Below are 23,620 nucleotides of genomic sequence, written 5' to 3'. Positions count from 1 at the left end.
TTACAAAATGGAGTTAACAATAGTATCTATACCAAGGGTAATTTTGAAGATTTTTTTAAAAGATTTTATTTATTTATTTATTTATTTATTTATTTATTTATTTATTTATTTTTTTATTTGAGAGAGAGAGAACTCACACATGAGCAGGAGAAGGGCAGAGAGAGAGGGAGAGAGAGAGAATCTCAAGCAGACTCCATGCTACACGGGCCTTGACCTCAGGATAATGAGCTGAAATCAAGAATTGGTCACTCAACCGACTGAGCCACTCAGTTGCCCCACAAGGGTTATTTTGAAGGTTAAATGAGTTACAGATTTATATGCGAAACCTGGAGAACCCTTGAATTTCATATTTCTATTAGCATCATTATCATTATCAGATCCCTCACTCATGTCCTCCTTTAAAATAAAATCAAAGGTAGTAACACCTAAACAAACAAACAGTGAGAACCGGAAACTAAATGAAAATGAGGGAGATAAAAACAGCAAAGGAACCAAACAGCGCGTCTCTAAGCTTCTCAAGGAGACAAAGAAGGAGACCCGAAAACCCCACGTCTTGTCATTTCTAATTGCCGATGGTGCACTAATGAATCAGGAAAAGCATTCCTCAAACTCTCAGAAATGCAGGGATCTGTATCTAATGCATATTAAGCAAAGTAATAAAACACGTCCTTAAATGCGATTTAACAAAACTGAAGAGGTTTCTTCAGTTGGTTTGCTCTTGCTGAAATCTGATGGTATCAATCAATAAAAGCTGCTGAATTTGGGCAAAGCACAGGGTAACAGGTCCGGATCCTGGAGCTTTTAGGTGCCTGGCTGCATTCGTGAGAAAGCTCAGAGAAGCCTGAGCATTTTAAGGGACTGTGTAGCACAAAGCAACCTTCACAAATGAAGGGTTTCTGACAACAGCTAAATAAATAAATAAATAAATAAATAAATAAATAAATAAATAGATAGATAGATAGATAGATAGATAGATAAATAAATAAATAAATAAATAAATAAATAAATAAATAAATAAAAATCAGGTTTGAGGTCTTGTATGAAGATGGAGAAAAAAGAATTAGAAAAAAAAAAAAAAACTCTGCTCATTATATCACCCTGCTAAGAATTAAATCTCAATAGCCACTACATGTTGTTAAGACTGACAAGGCAGTGTGTACAAGAAGGAAAAAAAAAAAAAGGAAAGATAAAATGTACAGTTCATTCGAAACCCAGGGGAGGAACAGAAACAGAAAGAACTGTGAAGACCTGGGAACTGAGCTGAGAGGTTCAGCTCATCCGTCTCCCCTCCTGTGGACACTCAGGCCCTGGGGGGAGCAGACGCTGATCCTGCTGCCACCTGGCCTCCCTGCAGCGTGGGGATCTCTAAGGCTGAGAAAAGTCTCTTACCTAAAACTTAAAAAAAAAAAAAATTGACATGGGGAGCACCTTGAAGGCAGACCACGTTTGGGAGTTTGGAGGATTAAGACAAACCTTTGCTCGAGGAGGGGCTGGTGTTAACGCCTCTTCCCTTCAGTCATCTCTGAGTGGCCCGTCCGGGCAGCTGGGGGTTCTGCAAACACCTCTGGGAGGAGATCGACTTCAGGATTTAAAAGAGCAGGGGCTGTTTTCTCACCACACTATCGACGATGACTTGCACAGAGTCGGAGCTTAATAAACATTTATTGAGTGAATATGTAAATTAGCAAATGAACCCCAGAAAAGCCCATTGCCAGCATGCACTCTTGGTAGACAAACACAGGAATGAGAAGCTAGGGACAGGAACTTAAATATCCATCATGATTATAGAAATTAAAAGTGCGTATATGTGACTTTGCATTTCCCAAAATCAGCCACGAAAGCAGAAAGTTAAAGGGGAAAAGGTGCAAAGATAGAATTTTCGTAATCAAGGTACTGGATACATAGATTAAATACAGCTCATGCAATAGAGTGTTAGACTCTGGAACTCTATTGTTCAAATAGAAAAATACACATGCTGTATTGTTAAACAACAAAAAAAATAGTTTGCAACAGTAGATGAGGTATGACTTCAAATTTGGAAATTGCTAAATATTTTCTGTGTATTTTTCTTATGAAAGATGCCAGAAATGTTAAACAGTGCTTATCTCTGGATAGTGAGATTATCATTGCCCTCATATTTGGGTTTTTTTTAAGATTTTATTTATTTATTCATGAGAGACACAGAGAGTGAGAGGGAGGCAGAGACACAGGCAGAGGGAGAAGCAGGCTCCACGCAGGGAGCCCGACGTGGGATCGATCCTGGGACCCCCAGGGTCACACCCTGGACTGAAGGTGGCGCAAAACTGCTGAGCCACCCGGGCTGCCCCTATTCATTGTTCTTAATACTGTCTTTAGCTAATGAAGCTCCCCTCCCTCGAACTACCTTTATAATCGGGAGAGTAATACAGTGATTTAAAGATAAAAATAAATCACTCTTGCTGCAGCCAAATGGTCTGTATCTTATTCTAATCCTGCCTAGGGAACCTTTAGGAAGTTAATTACACTCTCTCACCCCCACTTCCCTTCCTTGGAAAATACAGCTACTAATATTGATATGTGGCCTTTCAATTTTATAAGGCAGCTGCGTGGATGCAGTGGGGGTAATGCATTAGAGAGCATTTTGCAAATTGCAGACTACCTCAAACATAAAACATGGCAGATGGGGCTAGGCATCGGGATGAGGAGGGAAAAGGGTGAGTGTGCAGAGAAAGGGAAGGGGTGCCTGGGCGGCTCAGTCAGCTCAGCTTTGGACTCCTGATTCCAGCTCAGATCAGGATCTTAAGGTCTCAAGATCGAGTCCCATCTAGGGCTGTGTGCTGAGTGCAGAGCCTGCCTGAGAGTCTCTCTCTCTCCCTCTTCCCCTCTCCCTGCTCCTGCACTTTCTCCCAAAGAAAGAAGAAGAAAGAAGAAAAAAGAAGAAGGAGAAGGAGAAGAAGAAGAAGAAGAAGAAGAAGAAGAAGAAGAAGAAGAAGAAGAAGAAGAAGAAGAAGAAGAAGGAGGAGGAGGAGGAGGAGGAGGAGGAGGAGGAGGAGGAGGAGAGGAAGGAGAGGAAGGAGAGGAAGGAGAGGAAGGAGAGGAAGGAGAGGAAGAAGAAGAAAGGAAGATGGAACAAAAGAGGACAGCTAGTGGTAATATCCGGAGACATTATTAGAAGATTCCTTTACAGGAACTGTAAATTTTTGCATTATCGAATTGGGGACATTATAAAGTATTAGTTCCAAGATGCTTTCATTCCTGCCAAAGTTATGCACGAATGGCATGTGGGGCCCCAAAAGAATTAGGCTGAGTCTCTGGCTGTTGTTGCTTTGTGCAGAGAATTGCAGGGAGAGAAAATACATTCCCTCACCTCCCACCCCCCTCCGCACACACTCTGAGCTTATGTGACTTGTGGATATGGGGTAGTGATTGAACTGATAAATAATCTTCAGTTAACTTCTCAAATTAAGCCCTGACTAAAAAAAGAAAACAGAAATAAAAGCAAAGTCCAGCTTATCCTAACAACTTCTTCCCAAATCCGTAACGTGCTCTGTGTCCTCTGGATCCAGTTAGTTTCTCCTGTTGCGGCTCGGTGTCCTCGTTAGTTATGTAGGGAGTGTCAGCTAAATCATCCCAAATGCTTTTTTGAGCAGCGAAATCTGGAATCTCAGATTCCAGTGCTATATAATTATGGTCTTCCCTTTCTGCACATCTGTAAAGTCGGGAATCAGAGGGAAATGATCACTTTTCCAGTGACACAGACATTCCATTGGCTGCTACGTTGATAAATCCTGCTCCCTGCTTGCTGGTTTGGCCGACACATTATAATATGATGATGTTACTCTATTTGACCTTGGGAAAGTTATTTAACCTTTATGAGCTTCAGTTTCTTCCTTTGCAATCTGGGAATAAAGGGAATACCTACTTAGGGTCGTTGTGGAGTCATATGAGACGCTCTACATAGAATGGTTAGGGCAGCGTCCCCCACAACCTACACAGTCTCAATTAGATGGTGTCCTTGACCTGATAACTTTTTAATTTTTTCCTATTTCTTTAAACTGAGCACACAAATCATGAGAAGACTCCCATCGAAAGATAGAGTTTGACTCAGAGACCTATTTCTTGATGTAAAACTCTGTCCATGGACCCATACAATCTAAAGGGTGCCAATGTTCTTCCGGTAAATCTCAAGTAGCTAAAAAGGTTATTATCCTTGAACCTAGATTTGGCTTCACAGGAGCACACAAAAGCTACATTTACATTCAAGCTGCAAACTAAATAAAATAAACCCAAGTTAAGGTATTATATTTTTACAAAAGGATAAATAGAGCATTTTATTAACACTTTTTCTTTTTGCAGCAACAAAATGGTAGTCCACATCTTCTCATTCAACACAACAAAAGCTATGATCACATTATATCACTCTGAGACGCAAAGCAAAGGATGTTTTTATTTTCTTAAGGTCAGGGATGGTTTGCATCTTTAAAACAAATGTCATGTTTTCTATTTGCAGTAGCAGGGCTTCCAGTCACTAGCACAATACAATGAACAGATCAAATATCCAGAATAGACAAATACACCAATGATATTTTGCATTGAATTGGGAAATGCATTATTATCATTTAGAACATTATAAAGAGGTCTGATGTTAACTTTTCAAAAGAAAAAAAAATCATTCCAACCACCCAGACAGCTACCACAAGCAAAATGAAGATAATATACAGACAGGAAATTGTATGCATTGCACTTATTGCTTGGAACACAAATGTTGCAATTCCTGTTGAGATATATTAAGAAATGACAAGCAAAATGCCTCTGCCCCATCTAAAATTCTAGACTCTATGAAAGTAGAAATTGCAGTCCCCTAACCCAACATTAGGTGTATGCTATTTTTGGTTTTTTTGTGAAGATTGTTTATTATGTTTTTGTGTATGGATATGTATAAGATATACAGATATATATAGATATAATTTTAATATAATTTATTGTCCTATATATTTAAGACAAATATCTTTTAAATGGGACTTTAAATAATAAAATTGTCTACTTACAATATCTCTATTAAGTTTATCTTTTCATATTATATATAGCTCTGTGGCACAAGTTCCATATAGTATTTAGGAAGAAGAATATCTAAACCATTTTCTATTTCTTTTGTTGTTAATATTGCATTTTAAGGGCTATATCTCCATAGTAAATTTATTAGATTCTTTATGGTGTATGCATCTTTTTTTTTCTAATGCAAGTTACAACCAGTACAAAGTTGTAATAAAAAATACATTAAAGTCTATTTACTTTTTAAATATTTTTTTGCAAAAAAGTTATATGATATGCTACATGAAAAGTCAGGTTTTTGTTGAAATGTGAAGTGTTTTATACTGTTAGGTAAATGAATGGAAGAACATGAAGCATACCCCTCACTTTACAAGTTCTCTTTCACAGATATAAGTATATGTGCACGAGCATTTCATATAAAACACTGCAAGATATTTCTTTTCAGAACCAACAAAATATTCCACATTATGTAATAACAATAATTATTTAGTACACCTTGCTAGTTGCTAGCCCACAATAGTCTTCTCTAATTGAGAGATATATCAACTCTGTTATTTAAATTCAATAAATGTTGCACACACCTGATGCAGCCAACATGACATCTTCAGGTTTCTTAACAGGATTTCTGCATGATATCTTGCAATACAGTGTAACAAATATATAAGTGCATTTTGCATGATCAAGTAGCTTTGGCTTCCTAACCTTTGTAGGATGGGATGTGCCAACTGTTTTAGTTGTGCTTTATTAAATGGTGATGAGTTTTAGCTCATATGAATCCAATGAGTAACTACTCGCTTCTACAATTTTGACCAGTCAACCTTTAAATCACAAACGCAAAAATGGATGACCTGAATGGAAATGGTGGCATTTCACAACTTCTACAGATTGCACTTGATGGTAACTTCATGAGTTTGTTTTGATTCATTTTTACAGCAAGACTTGCCTGGTTGATATGTTTATGTGTTTACACCACTTTTTTTTTTTAATTTTTGTGCAATCACAATTAATTTAATCACAAACACTAAAAATAAATCCAGCAATTAGCTTTGTTATGAATAATCATTTCGGTCCTTATAGGTGTATGAGTCTTGTACTTCTTCTTGTACAAATTCCTCTTTCTTTTCCCAACCATTGGGCCAACCTCCATTGGCCTGTGTTGTGGCCCCGTAAGACTTGGTAGTACCATAATTTATATAATTCTGAGTAATGTCTCCTGTTTCTTCATCAAGCTCATCTTCATGGATAAATCCACACTTTTCTTCACTTGTTTCCTCAGGGTCTGCCCAGGGTTGCTTCTCTCCTGAGGCAAATATTGCATAAAATATAACTCCGCCGTAGTGGACCAAAGCAGCGATCAGGAAAACATACTGCCACTCTTCACGTGACTGCAGTGACAAAAAGTGGCACTGTGAAAACCAACTCCCCTTGTTTGACAAGCATAACCTCTTCTTTGAATGCTCCACCATCACACTTTTCATACAATGTTATCTTTAGGGGAAAACCCTGTTCTGAGTATATAAAGCAAATACTGTCCTAAAAACCTTCCATAATCCTACAACTTTCATTAATTAAATTTCTTTAAATCTCAGGTTCTGAAATAAAACCCCAAGTAAAACTCTGTGGTCGGCTCATTTTTAAAATGCCCATAATCTCTCTTTTAATTTCCATTGATTGATATATATTTTTTCCTCCTACTTCTTTTGTTTATTTACTTTAGGTGAACACAAATTGTGAAGCTCTACCTATAAGGACAAATAGCTAATAATACTATCCTTCCATTGATAACTGCAGAGTCTGAATTAACATTTCCAAATTAGCTCCAAACACTTCTACTTGGGTGTTCTAATAAGCTAAGAGAAAAAAGTCTTGCTGTTACTGTTTTACCACACACCAGAACTACAAGAAATATTAAAAGGTGTTGAAAAGTGCAGTGCTTATTGGTTGGGAAAGAAGACTTCCTTGGAGTTCTTAGAGATTTTCTTGTGAGTCTCAATTATCTTCCTTACTCAGAGATTTGGTGGCTGGAACTCAGAGATGGCCCAAACAGAACAGAGTAACTCTTCTCTACCATGAGACAGTTCAGAAAACTGAGCATTTCTTTTGCTTCATCTTACCTTATTCTTTGTCATTGCACCAACAATTATAGGACAAACCATTCCTGACAACGTGCCAACACCATTTGAAATGCCCATTAAGATACTGGCATATCTCGGAGCAATATCCAAGTGGTTAACATTGAAACCTGAAATAGACACAACAGCTTTAAGTCAGAGAATCCTAAACCCCTTACAAGTGGGTGATTGTGGAATATTCTCTACCACATTCACCACTCTCCTCAGAAGGTACCAGATATGCAGCATGTGCTCGGTAAGTATTTTTTAATAATTTAGCTCAGGGATACGATTAGAGCAGAATGCAGTATTGTTTCTTATCCAGTACCTAATATGCGATGCTCAAATCACAGAGAAATGTTTTCTTAAAAAAAAATAAAGAAGAAGAGTAAGCAGGAGGAAAATGAGTAGCAATAAATCCAAATATCCAGTAAAAATAAGGACATTGCATGTATAAATTTTAAAACACGTATCTTACCAGAAATAGCAAATCCACTGAATCCCACTGCAAGTACCAAGAACGAGATAGCTACCCCTCTGGTATGAGAATAGCCAACCACCAGAAGCAGTGTTGCTTCCATGCCAAAACCTTCAGGAACAAACACATGGAAACACTTAGAAATTTGTGGGCATTTTTCCAGTGAGCCAAAACTGCTGAGACTGCTTATGCTCATCTGACCTAGCAAACCTCTTCCAGGAGTATATCTTAAAAGCAATAATAACAGGGGCATCTGGGGGGCTCAGTCGGTTAAGCTTCCAACTCTTGATTTCAGCTCAGGTCATGATCTCTAGGTGGTGAGATCAAGCCCTGCATGGCCTTGCACTCTATGCTCAGCAGGAAGTCTGCTTGAGGTTCTCTCTCCCCCTTTCCCTTTGCCTCTCCCATCCTTCTAAAATAAATAAATAAGATCTTTAAATACTAATAATAACAATCATAATCTACACATAGAGATTACCAAATCCTTCCATTTTAATAAAATCATTGAAAACAACCTTAAGTTTCCATGGTGAGCAGGGACTAGTTAGTTATAAAGTTATTTAACACCAGGAGTTATGAAAATTGGAAGATAGAGAAATGATTCTAAATGAACAATGAAGACACAGGTTTAGCTGCATCTCTGGCATGCACAGTAGAAGTTACTCACTCACATAGGTCAGCACTTTGTGAGCCAAAATCATGTCCTTCACGTCATGTACTTACCACCACAATTCATGATCTTTCTCACTGTAGTAGTTGAAAGAATTTGCTTGCTTCTTAGAAAATCTGCAATCTGCCCTCCAATGGGCACAATAATTGTCATTACTAAGTGTGGCACAGCAGATAGCATGCCAACCTGAATAAAAAGAAAAAGAAGAAAAAGAAAAAAAAAAGGTCTTGGTTTTTTGAATCCATCCTAAATTCTTTATGGAAAAAGAGAGAAAAAAGTACTATCTCCAAATGACCACTTATTTATTCCTAGAATAAGCAACAATATCCACAGAAATAAATGAGAAAAGTTAAGTATGTTTACTTTTTATTTCAGAAGAGAATATTTTTTCTGTGTAATAAGTCAGTAAATTTTGAGTTTATGAATAAACTGTCCTGAATCTTAACACAGAATGATTCACATTTATCCCATTTTATATTCTTAAATATGTTTGCAAAAATTCATCATTAGTGAGTGAGAGACAGAGACTGAGTCAGAGGGACAAGAAATCTATTTGACAAGCCTTGAAGAGGCTGTAATTTTTTATTTTATTTTTTTTAATTTTTAAGCAGGCTAAAAACCTTAACTGGATCTTAAATATGTATCTCTTATAAGTTTTATATTTAGTTTCTAAGTTAAAGTAACCCAGAAAATGCAGATCAGTTCTTCAATTTTAGGTATTTTCTCTGTCAAATATCAGTATTTGGTTACATTGTCACACAGTGGTATAAAGTCTCTGTATTAATTTCATACGAAAAAGCTCAACTTAACATCTAACCTACCAGCATTAATTCAACACACACTTTTTGGGCAATAATTATGTGTAAGACACTCCTCTAGGCATCATGAAGGTAGGAAATATGAATAAAATGCATTTTAACTGTGTAAATAGACTTAGATTTTGAATATAGACATCTAAGGAAGTTTTTATTCCTAAGTGTAATTAGAAATACACTTCCTGGCAAATTAGAAGTACTGGGAAAACGTATTATTTGTATATAAAAATATCTTCCAACTTAGATTATTGAAGGGTTGAGACAGATTGCTTGATTTTACAGTGGCATACAGCATGGTGCCATGCCCCCGGAGCTGAGCTTTTACCACAATTAATTAAGTAAGTGAATGACTCCTAAGTAGCTTACACGTCTGAGTTATATAATTCTCTCCCTTTTATCCTGATGAAGGTTTATTATATTATTACTCTCTTGTATTGATGAATAAAGTCTAATTTAAAAATGATTTCCAGGACCAAATATTGAGCCATTTTTACCTGAGTCCAAAAACGGGGCTTTTGACCACTATGCTTAGCTCTACCACCATGTGAGAAAGAAAAATCAAATAAAACCAGATAATGCGTGTGAATGTTCTTGATTTAGTTCAAAACCTGGTATTTAGTATAGGCTCACCAAATGTGAGCTAAGTAAAAGTATGAGGTAAACTGACATTATTGCTTTTCAGAATAGCGTCTTGAAAGAGCAGAGTGGTTCTTCATTCTTAACTATAGAAGATCTCTTTAAAGCAATCAATCTGTAGAAAGAAACCATCAGACAAGAAAATATCCTGAAATATACCGTGTTAGGATTTGTGTAGAATTGCATATCGTGCATTTGATAGTTAGAGGCAAAGAAAGCCTGAGAATGACCTGCGTTTCCTAAGTCCACACAACTGGCCTGCATCTTGACTCAGTGTTTGAGATATCTGAAAAGTTCGTAAATCGAACATACTTTGCTATTTACTGTCTAATCACATAGACATTTTAATTCCTTTGGGTAAATAAAGAATAAAACTATGATTATTAGTTATCACTTCCAACGAAACACAATGGGAACTGCAAGGAGCTAACAATCTGGAAGTTAAAGAGACAGACGTTGGGAATATTCTAGCCCACTGACTTAATACTTGCAGGTACTGAATCTCCCAGGTCCCTAGGCAATATGTGGACATATTCGAATGTGATCTCATCAGGGTCAAGTTGCAGAACTTTATGAAAGTTATTCAACTATCTTCTTAGCTTTTGGTGACTTACCATATTCACTTGGGATCACATGTGATCAGAATGCTCAAGACTTTTGGGGAGAATCATCATCTATGATAATCACACAGTACTTTGCTCATTATCTTAAGGTTTTACAAGAGTTAGGCTAAGTGTGTGGAGTCTATAACTGATGGACTCTTCATAGAAACTCTAGGTCATTAGACTTTGTGCACCCTCCTCTTTGCTTCTCTGGGTCACACTCTGCATTTCCTCTTTCCCCACCCGTGTCACATTCTGTTTAGAAATTGGCAGGCTGTTATGCAACAAAGAGAAGCCTCTCAATATTTCTCTTCTGCCCCTAAATGTAAAGCTCAGAAGAATTGAATGCCTTCTCTCATTTGGTTGTCTCTTGTAACCTCTCAAAGTGCCAGTTTATCCAAGGTCATTTGATAGGTCATTTTTAAAAACCTAAAAATGTTTCTTTATAAGCATTATACATATAGATATTATATTAATATATTTATTATAATTTATATAATTTTTGAGTTATACAAAATATTAAAATATAATTTCTATGCTATATATAGAGATAGATAGACACACACATCCCTCTGTTATATTTCTGCTTTAACTGGGTCTGTCTACCTGAAATGAAGATTGTGGTTTAGTCTGCAGGATACTCAATTTAAGGTTGGAGAGAACCATCCCCCATTTAAATATTTTAGTTTGCTTACACTTTGCCGCAGTTCTGAAAGAGGGCATTAATACCATTATTTATAGAAAAGAAAATCAAAGCTGGCAATCATTCAAAAAACAGCCCCAGGCTACATATCAATAGTCTATTATAGAGCTTGGATTCGGAGCCATGCCAGCCTGGATCCAAAGCCCCTGCTCTATTTCCTTTACTACTTCCTTTACACGTTTTTCAAGTAAGTCAGTGATTTTTTTTTTTTAACCAGTATAATCAAAATCTTCAAGCCAATCTGCGTGTGCAGAATGTATCTACAATTTTAGTTAAAAATATAACAAGTGAATCAAAACAACCCATCTGGTTATTATATTTGGTTTTTGTGAAATATCATTGCTTTTACTCAAGCATTTTCAATTAAGTGGAGCTACAGGGTCAGAATGGCCACACAGTTTCATTAACATCGGTTGGCTCCTTCACTTCCCCCCCCCATGAGACCTGACTTTATTAATAGCCTCTCAGTGTCATATTTGTCCTAGATTATGAAAATGGACTCACACCTCCAGCAGCCTTTGTTGAGAAGTATAACACCTCTCAGAGCTCCCAAAGGCTACCCCGCAATGTTTGATCAGCTCTAGAGAGAAGAGCCCTATGGAAAGCAGCCATTCTTCTCAGGAATGGAGGAAACAGTTTCCTTAGAAACAGGGACTACAAAAGAGCTCTTAGAATAGCTTCTCCTAAACTCAGGTTTTCTTCAATTCCAGGCTTCAGATAGTCTTTCAAGTAGAGACATAATATGAATAGGGAGCCCAGCTGGATGTATGTAATGACATGAAGAGAAATGGCAAGTCCATCGCTAGCACAGACAAGTGTATTCAGTACTCAGCAAAGGGCTTGGCAGAGATGGTATTCAACAAATACTTGCTAAGTGCTTAAATGAATATAGGATCTACCTGAATTTGAATAACATAGTAAAGGGAATTGAATCATAAATTAAAGAATCGGGGCTTAACCTGCTTCTGGCATATATTACCAGCTTGGCCCTTAGGCAATTTAAATACCTTCCCTAGCCTGTTTCTCCATCAACGGAAATGATGAGAGTTATCCAGCTGGTCAACCAAACAAGGTTGTTCATGCATATGAAAGGACCCTGTGAATTTCAAACTCTTCTATAAATATAAAATAGTATTTTTATGTTCATCTTATCCTTATAGAAAACCTCAAAATGATTACATCTTCACAACTATGAACAAATGTCTATAGCGTTTTGCATACTGTGCTGTAACTGGCAACTAATTGCTTTCATCTATGCCACCAGGCTGTGAACTCCTGAAGACAGGAACCACATTTTTATTTCTGAATCCAACACAAAGCTTCATATATCCTATTCAATAAATGCTTGTTAAGTGAATAAATTGAATAAATTAAACCCAAGAATGTTTTCAATTTTTTTTTTGCTTTCTCAAATCTTTTAGCAAAGACCATTTTTTTTTAGATTTATAGAAAATAATTTTTTTTACTTTATTATAGTTAGTATACAATGTTACACTAATTTCAGGTGCAGGACAGAGTGACTTGACAAGTTCATATGCTAAACGGTTGCTCAGGACATGTGTAGCTACCATCTGTCACCATGCAACACTATTACAATATCATTAACTATATTCCCTATACTGTGCCTTTTAGTCCCATGACTTCTTATTGCATAACTGGAACCCTGCATCTCCCATTCCCTTTCACGCATCTTGCCCACTCCTCATTTCCCACCCTTCTGGTAACCACCAATTTGTTCCCTGTATTGACAGATCTGATTCTGCTTTTCATGTGTTTATTCATTTGGGTTTCTTTTTTTTTTTTTTTTTTTACATTCCACCTATGAGTGAATCACATGGTATTTGTCTTTCTCAAAGTCTGACTTATTTAATCTAATAGAATACTCTCTAGGTCCATCTATGTTGCTGCAAATGACACAATCTCATCCTTTTTATGGCTGAGTAATATTCCAGCATGTGTACGTGTGTGTATGTGTGTGTCTGTGTGCCCGTGTGTATTACATCTTCTTTATCCATTTGTCTATGAGTCAGGACTACATCAAAATATAAAGCTTTCACACAGACAAGATAGCCAGACAGGAGTTTTGAAAGCATTGAAGAAGAGATTGGTAATTAGATAAACACAATTCCATTTCAATAAAATATTTTTTTGTTCACCGTTGCATTGTCTCTGACCTGACACTTAAAGGAAGCTATGTTTCTTTACAGGAAAAAGACTACAGTCCTGTCCACCCTAATTGAGATATAAACTCCATGAGGGCAGAAGCGAGGTTGATTTTGTCTGTATTTCCATCAAAAACATGCAGTTTCTAGCATTGCTAGAAATGCAATGCAATTCAGGCAGCTGAATGCAGTAGACACTCAAACACCTTACTTAGTCTCTGTTTCCCAGAAGTTATTTGTTAAGTGGCTAAACAAATAAATGAGTAGCAAAAAATTTAGAGCATAAAATATTGGCAAAGGAACTTAATATGCCATTGAACACAAAAATAATGCACTAGTTAAACAAGGATAATTTTTACATACCTTGCTGATTTCAAATCCAAAGACTTCCTCAAAATATGCTGGCTGGCTAATAAGCAGTAAGTAGAAAGTCCAGCTTCTGCAGAAGTTTGCAACAATTATTGCATAGACAGGCATAGATGTAAAAAATTTCCTCCATGGAGTCTTGAATTTCTGAAATCCCCAAAAAAAGAGCCATTCTGACCATTTTAAACATTTTCTAACTTAAATAGAAATAATAGGTTCTTTGCATTTTCAGGATGCACATGTTGAGGCATGAGTAGGAGGTAATGAATAGTTAATTGCAACAGTCTGGTTAACCTTAGTTGCATAAATTATTCTTGGAAGAAAAAAAAAAGATATTAGTATCTTTTTCTGATTAAATTGGTCCCAATTTAAGATATAAGATATAAGATCCTATGTTAATAGAATCAATTCCAAAAGCACAGATCCTAGTTTCTAAGAATTTTTTTTGGGGGGGGGCAGTGACAGATGATGCCTCAGCTAATGATCATTGCCGTATCAGTGACCTTGTTGGTATCCAAAATATTTTATCTAAAAATATTGAAAATTCAATATAGTCAGGAGGAGAAAAATAAGAAAAATTAAGAGTGCAATACTCTAGACCCTATCTAAAGTTAATAATACCACTGTCTATAAATTCTCTTGATAGACAATGGATAGCAATATAAATTCTGTGATGCTGAATTGCCAGGTTCTGTAAAACTTACATGGTATATGGCTGGGTTGAAGTATTTAGCTATTCAACACACCATGGGCACATCATAATTAGTTATTTACGATAGTCACCACCTTCTGAATCAACCACTTAAATATGATTGGCTTATGGTATCCATTTAAGAAATATATCTAGTGTCCTTAGAGATCCTGCATACGCCTAAATATAAAGCAAGTATCTTTCTCCAAGACTAAGATTTTTAGACCTGAAAATGTCTCTTATACTCTCTCTCTTTTTTTTAAAGAAAAAAGATTTTATTTATTTATTTGAGAGAGCAAGAGCAAGAGAGAGCACTAGAGGTGCAAGCGGAGAGAGAGGTAGCTGGAGAGGGAGAAGCAGACTCCTCACCGAGCAGGGATCCCGACGCGGGGCTCAGTCCTTGGACCCCTGGATCATGACCTGGATCATGAGCCGAAGGCAGGTGCTTAACCAACTGAGCCACCCAGGGGCCTGTCTCTCACATTCTCATTTTCTTAAGGACTTTGTTTTGAATGGCAAAATACTGTTTGGTGAATACTGTTTGGTGAAGAAACAATAGCTTGGAATAATTGTTTAATGCTAGCTTGTGATCCCTAACCTAACTAAATTAGTAAAAGGGGAAGCAAACATTTTTCAGAGATTTGGTAATTATTCCTGGATGGAGAGCCTCATAATTACTAGTATTGATTGTGACTCTAATTAAGCCTTCCAAGAACACTTTAAAAGTAATGTAGCAGGGATCCCTGGATGGCTCAGCGGTTGAGTGTCTGCCTTTGGCCCAAGGCCTGGTCCTGGAGACCCAGGATCGAGTCCCACATCCGGTCTCCCTGCAGGAAGCCTGCTTCTCTCTCCGCCTGTGTCTCTGCCTCTCTCTTTGTGTCTCTCATGAATAAATAAATAAAATCTTTTAAAAAAAATAAAAAAAAATAAAAGTAATGTAGTAAGAAGTTATACCATTGAGATCAAAAATATGTATAAGACAAAAGGAAAAACAAAAAAGCATGTCCGAGTAACATATAATAAGTACTGTGGTTAAAAATAATAATAATAAGTACTGTGGCTTTGAATGGCTTTGAATAAAAATATCCAGTGACAACATCACAGATGGATTCAAAAAGTGCATTTTTAAAATCCTAAATACTCTGGGAAAATAATGTCAGATAAATATGCTGATTTCATAGATAATAAAAATTGTTGAATACAGGGATGTCAGCATTGTAGTATTATGTTTGTATAAGAAATAGCTTCAGAATATTATTGAAAGTAAATATCTTTGTCCTGCTGGGAAAATGTTTCCATTTTTCATGAGGGGATCATCTCTACTAAGAACTTTATTCTTCTGGTTGTAAAATACTTCCTCAAATGTAAGATGTTAGTGTTTAATTTTATATCTTAAAAAATTGTTCGGGGTCCTGGGAGGGCTTATAGTCCATCTATTCACTGACCTGGTTGTTCGCTTCACAGGTGTGAACAAAAATTAGGCAAGTTGTTCACTTATGATTTGTGCATTTTTCTGTATATTAAATTTTTTTCAGAAAAAAAGATTTAAAAGGCATCACAGTCAGCTGCAATGTGTGATCCTTAACTGGATACAGACTCCAAAGAAATAGCTACAAAGGACATAATGAATATAGACTAGGTATTCAAATTAGGACTGGGCACTAGGAGTCTGAATATGATCTAGATATTGGATAATGTCAAGGAATTATTCTTAATTGTTTTAGATATAATAACAGTACTTAGATTGTGAAAGAGTATTTTTATTTTTCTAGAGAGGCATATGAAGTATTTGTGGGTAGAGTGTTAGGGTATCTCCTCTACTTTGAAATCATTCAGCAATAAGAAAAGTGAAGTAAATAAGGCAACTGCTGCATCTATGCAGTGGACACATGGATGTTCCCGTTACTATGCTTTCTGCTTTGCTGTATATTAAATTTGTTCATAGTAAAAATTGAAAATAACATATAAGCATTATAACTAAAATATGATCTCATTTTAATTTGGTTTCAAATTACAGGCAAGTATAAAACATCAGTAAGAAGTAAAATATTATGTTTAGAAAAGTGGTAAGGTAAGGAAATGGGGAGTTTGAGATTATCTATGCTCTTTAATAAGCCACCAGCTATTCTTCCCAAGGTCATTTCCAGAAACTGGTTTTCACTTAAACTAAGTTTCTGATTGTTTAAAAAATTCATGCTTGATTTAGACACACAACCTTTCAAGAACTCGTAAATAAAAGAAATATATTTAACTAATGAAAGTATAGTTTGATTGGATTCCTTTGGGTTAGAAATTGAGGCTAAATGCTGAACATAGATCAGCCTATATTTAGTTTCTGCTCACAGTAACCACGGCTGGTGGGAACCAGAGCACGCTGCCAACACCCGCCCCATCCCCACATAACCACTTATTTCCTCAGTAGCCACTGTTGGAAAGAAACTATCAGTCCATGAACAGAAGGAAACAAGAAGGGGGACGTTCTAATCCCAGGCCATAGTGTAAGAATTTTTTTTTTTTTAAGTAATGAAGTTTCACTTCTGAATGATATCTAATGTGAGATTTTTCTTATTCATTAATGGCCTCAACAACAGCAGGTGATAGACATTTTTACCTAGGATGAGATGTCAAAGACAGACCTTTTCTAACAAACGAAGTAGAGAATCAGAGCTGGAATGAGATATAATTAGAAAGAAGGGAGGAGCCTTCAAAAGAAAGAGAAGCATAATGTATAAGAGACACTGGTTCTTCAGCCGTGCATGGTACCTTCCAGCTCTCAACACAAGGAAACTGAATTACTATTAGGTGCTGAATTGCTGAACCTGCCTTAATATATTAGTTTTGCTTCCCATTTTTAATGGTATCAAATGGCTATTTGTTAATTAATATGTATGATATGTTAATGTCACACAGACTAAAATATTTGCATTGACACAGTTTCTCTGTGTCAAATATTGCAGTTTCTCTTTCTATAGAGCCCGTGCAAGAAATCAAATTAGAATCAGAAAAGGGGTCCATGTTATATTTTTATGATACTTTATCTTCATAATAAGAATCCTGAAAATGATAAGATTTTATCAGTAACAAGATTATATTATATTAAGAATATTTTATGTCAGCTATCTATTACTAACATTCTAATGATTTCATATTTCTTTAACCACATCTAGCATAAATACACATGTATAACACGTATATTTAGACAATTCAATACACAAAAAAGAGTCTTTTTCATGATTGTATTAGGTGATCTGGCATTTCCTATAGTCTGAAATTAACAACAAATATTCATTGAATTTGTTTAATTATGGACCATATTGAGCTGTTTATAAAAGCTTATTTAGTTTTATAGTCATAGCTATAGTCCGCAGCAAGTTTGAAGATTATTAGGAAAAGATAAAGAAGAAAAAAAGAAACTATAGATGGGGGAAGTAGCAATCATTCCTAAGTTAGAAAGTATGAATGGAGGAAAGAAAACAATCATGATTGACACCAAATTGGTTTTGTCGAATAAGGACTCAGATAGTAGTTTGATTGGTCAAAGAGAGGTGAGATGAGGAATAAGAACAGGAATATACACCATAATAAAGTTCTTACTTCCATTGCACCTAAAAGATTTGCACTCTCTCCAATGCTTTCTTCAATGTACCTACGTTCTTCATCTGTAATAGTAGGATGCTTTGCAGGACTCTCATAAGACACCAAAAGCCAAAACATGTACCAAATCATTCCAAAGCTCCCTGCAAGGAAGAGTTCAAAAGGAGAAAGTCAAAAATCTATAAGTGCCCCCATTTAACTGTCATTTGCTGGAATAAAAATTACAGGAATCTTATGACAAACACATTCTACAGAATGCAAATTGCAGTTTATGCTTCTCCATGGACTTCAGCCTGTTGTTGTGCTATGCTACTAAACTTCAAGCTTCAATAAATAAATAAATAAATAAATAGATAAATAAATAAATAAATAAACTTCAAGCTTCCTGAAGGCTAGTCCTGGAGTTTTATCTCTTTGTCTCCAATAACTGCGGACACACAGCCCTGGATAATTATTGAATGGTATGGTTTGAAACATGTTCATACTGACCGACAAACATTTGCTGAGCATTTACTATTCCAGCCACTCTGCTAAGTGAGAGAAATATGGTGAACAAGACAAAACTCCTGTCTTCAAGGAATTTTACAAAGGGTGAGTCATTTCTTATTTGCCTTCTTTGAATATATGAGAGTGGCCTATACTTCCACAAAAAGAAATACTCTCTTTCCTGTTAGCGCTTCCAGATTTAATAGTAAACAGACTATTAAATAAAATCTAGATTATTTTAACCTGGGTGGTTATCATTCCTTAAAAAATGGGGAGGGGGCTTCAGTAATTCATGTAGTAAGATCTAACACTTTATGTGACTATATGCCATTATTATTTTCAGTATATGATATTATCTATTGATCGTTCTTTGGGCAAGTGAAAGCTATAAATTCTAACACAATAGACCATTTGCAAGTTCTTTTGCATTCCTTTTTTATTTAGCACTCTCGCTATTTAAACATGCCCTTATGGATAATGTAAGTCTAAAGTATTAATAAAAGAAAGAATTTCAAGTGATTTATTCTTGTTTCCCATTTTTGGCCTCTACTCTTCTTTATCCCTGGGGTAACAGTCTAAATGCTTTTGATCTCTATAATACTTCTTTCTTGCTTGTTCGATCTCTAAGAATTATTTCTTAATACCACAGATTTTGATGTGTCATCCTCCTTTTCACTACCAAACAGGAGAGCAAACATAAATAGGGGTTAGATAGTACGTGAAAATTTGGGATAGTGTAGTGGTTATGGAGTACAGCTCTCCCAGATTAAATTCCTGGCTGTGTCACTCATTAGCTACATGCTCCAATCGGTGACTGAATCTCTGAATCTTCACTATAAAATGAGACAATTTCTTTTTTATAAGATTGTGGCAAAGAAGAGTTTAAGGAGATAATGCATGAAGCAACTAGCATGGTGAATGGCGCAAAATAAGCACTCGATAAATGAAAGCTCTTGCAATTCAGTAGTAATTATCATTACCGCTAACTAAAAGCATCTGAAGTGCCAGACATTCGGCTAATTGCTATATATGCATTATCTTTTTTTTTAACATAAGACACCATACAGTCCTTCTCTTATTAATTTAAAAAATATTAGCGTTGAATGTGTAACTCAAAGATCTAATTTTTTGTTATATGCAGTAAGTAAGCAAGTACTATAGGGATGTGATTTTTTTCAGATTATCTAATATTTAAACTTTGTATCATTCAATGGTAAATATTAAATGAGATACAACTTGACATAATGAGATTGATTTTCATGAGTGCTTTATGGAAGTTAATACTTTAAAAAAAAAGATCTATTTATTTATTTTGGGAGAGAAAGAGCATGTGCGTGCACATCACACACATGAGCAGGAGGAGGGGCAGAGGAAGAGGGAAAGCAGACTTGCCTCTGAGCAGGGAGCCTGACTCCGCTAAATCTCAGGATCATGTCCTGAGATCATGATCTGAGCCAAAACCATGAGTAGATGCTTAACTGACTGAGCCACCCAGGCACCCATGAAAATTAATATTCTTACTTTAAAGTCACATTAATTTTCAATTAATTAATGGATTCAATTAGGGCACAAATCAGGGGATTTAATTGCCCAGCATCCCAACGTGTACTGTACACTCTATACCCATTTGCTTTAAACTTCTTTGAATTATGGACTCTTGAAAATCTAGTGAAAGACATGGATTAAAATCTAATAAAAAATATCTCCCCGGGAAAAAAATGTACAAATGCATGTGTGGCTTATAATTTTGGACATTCATTAATCTAAAACCCACCCATGGCTTTTGAACCAGAATAAGAGCTCCTGCTATAAAGTATATTTAATAATATTCTGCAAACATAAGAATTTGCTCTGATGAGAACATTTTGAAATGGGAATGGATCATGTCAAATTCAGAAGCAGCCAAATACTGTTCGGTCCTACCTCATGACTTCATTAATATTTCACATTCTCCTGCCCACATCCAAAGACGTTATTAATCAGTGACATCAGTTGGAATCCAGCTCTCTTATATTTCTCTTTTTCTCATGGCTAAAAAAAAGGTCTCCTAGAGAGAGATTTTAGGGGTACTCTCAAGTGGTAAGCTTTCTGGTTCTGGTTAAAAAGTGATCAGAAAGAGACTTCGGACTTAGGGTTTCTTGGCCTTTTTAATTTCTGCTGGAGGGTTTCATCTCATTGAATCCTGGAGTCATGAGGACTCAACTGTGCTGTTGCTGCAGGTGACTATTAGTATTTTGTCCCAAAAGTGAACTGTTGCACTTGCACTACTATTGCCTTCCAGCTTCCCATCTCTATCCAGTCTTGACAAAGTTGGGGAAATAACTGAGGAGGTAGTAGCAAAGAGGTGCTGCGTAGCTCTTTCCTCTTAATTGGCTATGAAGCAAGAGCTAATTTATTTTTTTCTTCATAATTGAGTACAATATATGAAATATATCACAATGTTTCCACCAGCAATATAGTTCCTTTTTGAAATAAATAACAAAGTAGGGAGAATCATAGAAATAGAACATTTTTCTTGATCTTCTCAAAATATAAGGAAAAGATTCTTTAAGGAAAAAAATGTGAGTAAAATGCAGAAGTACATCCAGTGATCTATGTCACTGTTTTAGTTTATACCCATTTCTTTTAACTTTACTGTACAGATATACCACATACCATAGACATAGAATACTGAAGACCAACCAGTATACTGCACAAGAATGCCAGCTAAAGGCATTGCAATTACAGCTCCAGCATATGAGCCTAAAGTAAAAGGGAGAGTGGGAAGTAGGTAAGTGAAATAAACAGAAATTCTTGACTTCATTTCACGTTTCTTGGCAGGCTCTCACAAACACACACTTGCACACTCAGGTGCACGCACACTCATGCCTCTATATCTCCAAATACATATATATGTCTACATACATTACCAGTGATACAGGACTACACTAGTGGATATGACCTACTTACCCAAGACACAAAGAGATCTAAAAATAACAAGACTAAAAAAAAAAATAACAAGACTATAATAAAAAAATAAATTTCAAGGACTCTTATAAAAATTATTCACAAATATCTGAAAACTTAGAGTGGATGAATGCCTTGAAAAATACAAAACATGGAAGAAAGAAATAGAGGATTTATGGAGACCAATGAGAATTAAATAAATTGAAATGGTAGTCAAATGCCTTTCCACACACGCGTACACACACACACACACACACACACACACAAGCACACACACCAAATAGTTTTACAGGTAAGCTTTATCAACTTTCAGTTCTTATCTAAAATATTCCTAAACGTTCATCCAGCATAACTATAACTGCATGCAGTACTCACCACAAAAGGAAGTGGTTGCCAATCTACTCCTCTCTAGAGGAGGAGCCCATTTACTCCAAATCCCATGACATGCTGGGTAGGTGACGCCCTGTGATGGGGAAGACGCACATCACCATTTAGGATACAGGGTCACGGAAAAATAAGTGCATTCCCTTCTACGATGCTGTCTACTTAGAATAGGTACAAGGTATTAGGGAAACCTGCTACTCATAGATCTTTGCTAATTCCCTGAAATTCCACTTGAAAGCCTTTCAGCCCAGATCAGGTTAGACATGGTTTCTTTTCAGTGACCTGTCCAAATTCTCCCCACCCTTCAAGTCTTCCTTCCACCTCAGTTTTCTTCTGATGAAGATAAAAGAAAAGGCCCTCTAGTACTTCATTCATCCAGAACTCTGAACAGTTTGAGAAATGTGGGAGGTCTTTTTGTGAGGCTTTAAACACAGTGATTCCTAAATATAAGGAATCGATACAAAGGAAGATAAAGCTTAGGTCCTTGAAGCTCACACTTCCTGAAAGTAGCATCCAGAACTTAAGACCTATAAAATAATTATCTATTTTATGTATTTCTATCCTATCACTTTTTAAATTTCTTTTTGGAGAAAAAAGAGAGTGTTCTCAGTGCCTTAATATCGGATTTATCTTCTCCCACTATACTTCCAGAGAAGGGCAAAAGTAGGCGAATCCGAAGTTTTTAAATGATATTTTTTCAAAGGCTATAGGGTGATGAAGCAAAAGTCATTCATTAGAGTTTTATTCCCAAAGAACATAGTCAATGAAATATTTTGATGAAAACTCAAATCATGATTCAAGTCCAACAGGGATTTGGTATAAAACTCCCAAAAGGTATTAATTCAGGGTTATCATCAGCAAAGGACGGACTCAGAAATTCTCATCACAGCATATTAATCAAACTGTGTGTCCTTTTTTTTTTTAAAGTCAAGCAGTCATTAAGTGTTTTTTTTAATACTATTCAATTCTAAAGAAGGGGAGGCAAGCAGTCACAATCGTACTTTAGCATTATTTAAACACAAAAGATCTAATTGCCTAGATTTTCCAATTTTTTAAGCAAACTATGTAGACACAACCTTATAAAATGTTTATTTGTAGATCAAGTCAAAGATAATCTGCTGGTTCTAATCAACATGCCAACCTTAAGATGACGCCATCCTGCAGTTTCATACCTCAACAAGGCCTTGTAATATCCTGACAAAGATGACACACCCATAATGCACTCTGGCTGCTGATGGGATTAGCATATTCAGAGTAGAGGTAAGAAGTATGGCAGCTCCAAAAACCCTGAAAAAGAAAAGGAGTTAAGGGATCTAATTTTCTCAGGTCAAGTTATTATGCAATTTTAAGATCGATTTTTTTTTTCTAAAAGAATAAAATATGTTTTGGACTTGCTTGGTTGGCCACTACAAATAGATACTTCAACTATCTTGAAATGTTACATTATTGAAACGTGAGAAATAAAAGAAAAATTTAACAAATCCTGTTATATGCACTTGTATTTATTTTCTTCTTAGATCTAATTACAAAATGCGAATGTTTAACGAATCATCATCCACCGCTTGGGTTTATAGCTCAGTCTGCAATGTAAGCTGCTTTGGGGCAAGAGTCTGTTGTTCAGGGAGGGACACTGTTGCATCCCTAATACAGCACGGAGCCTGACACATAGCAGAGATTCGCTGAAAAGTTGTCAGAAAAAGAATAAATGCCTGAGTGGAGCTATGTCTCACATTATACGACTACTTGCATCTTCCCTAGAAGCTGCATATACATAAATATTTTATGAATGGAATTATACTTTAAATGCCCCAAGAAATCTCATGATCAGATCCCACAGCACAAGGATTTGTAGTGAAAATAACTATTATATATATATATATTTCTTTCTTTCTTTCTTTCTTTCTTTCTTTCTTTCTTTCTTTCTTGTGGATGTGGGTGGGGGTAC

At 36.0% G+C, this 23,620-nt stretch overlaps 1 protein-coding gene across 1 annotated transcript in view; it reads right to left on the bottom strand.

Moving 5' to 3' along the window:
- Positions 1 to 4,390: 4,390 nt before the first annotated feature.
- The window catches only part of SLC17A6 (solute carrier family 17 member 6), a 40,888-nt gene continuing 21,658 nt past the window's right edge, over positions 4,391 to 23,620 (bottom strand). Inside the window, exons 4-12 of the mRNA XM_025459776.3 lie at positions 22,848 to 22,962; positions 21,667 to 21,754; positions 21,001 to 21,087; positions 17,860 to 18,002; positions 13,572 to 13,721; positions 8,344 to 8,476; positions 7,621 to 7,731; positions 7,146 to 7,273; positions 4,391 to 6,416 (exon numbers count right to left, since the gene is read on the bottom strand). Of these exons, the coding sequence (XP_025315561.1) occupies positions 6,081 to 6,416; positions 7,146 to 7,273; positions 7,621 to 7,731; positions 8,344 to 8,476; positions 13,572 to 13,721; positions 17,860 to 18,002; positions 21,001 to 21,087; positions 21,667 to 21,754; positions 22,848 to 22,962 (1,291 nt within the window). The 3' untranslated portion in view covers positions 4,391 to 6,080. The remainder of the gene's footprint in view (positions 6,417 to 7,145; positions 7,274 to 7,620; positions 7,732 to 8,343; positions 8,477 to 13,571; positions 13,722 to 17,859; positions 18,003 to 21,000; positions 21,088 to 21,666; positions 21,755 to 22,847; positions 22,963 to 23,620) is intronic.

This window comes from Canis lupus, chromosome 21, assembly GCF_003254725.2.
Source record: "Canis lupus dingo isolate Sandy chromosome 21, ASM325472v2, whole genome shotgun sequence".
Taxonomy (NCBI): domain Eukaryota; kingdom Metazoa; phylum Chordata; class Mammalia; order Carnivora; family Canidae; genus Canis; species Canis lupus.
Note: the sequence above shows the minus strand (reverse complement) of the source record. Positions and strands in the feature narration are given on the sequence as shown.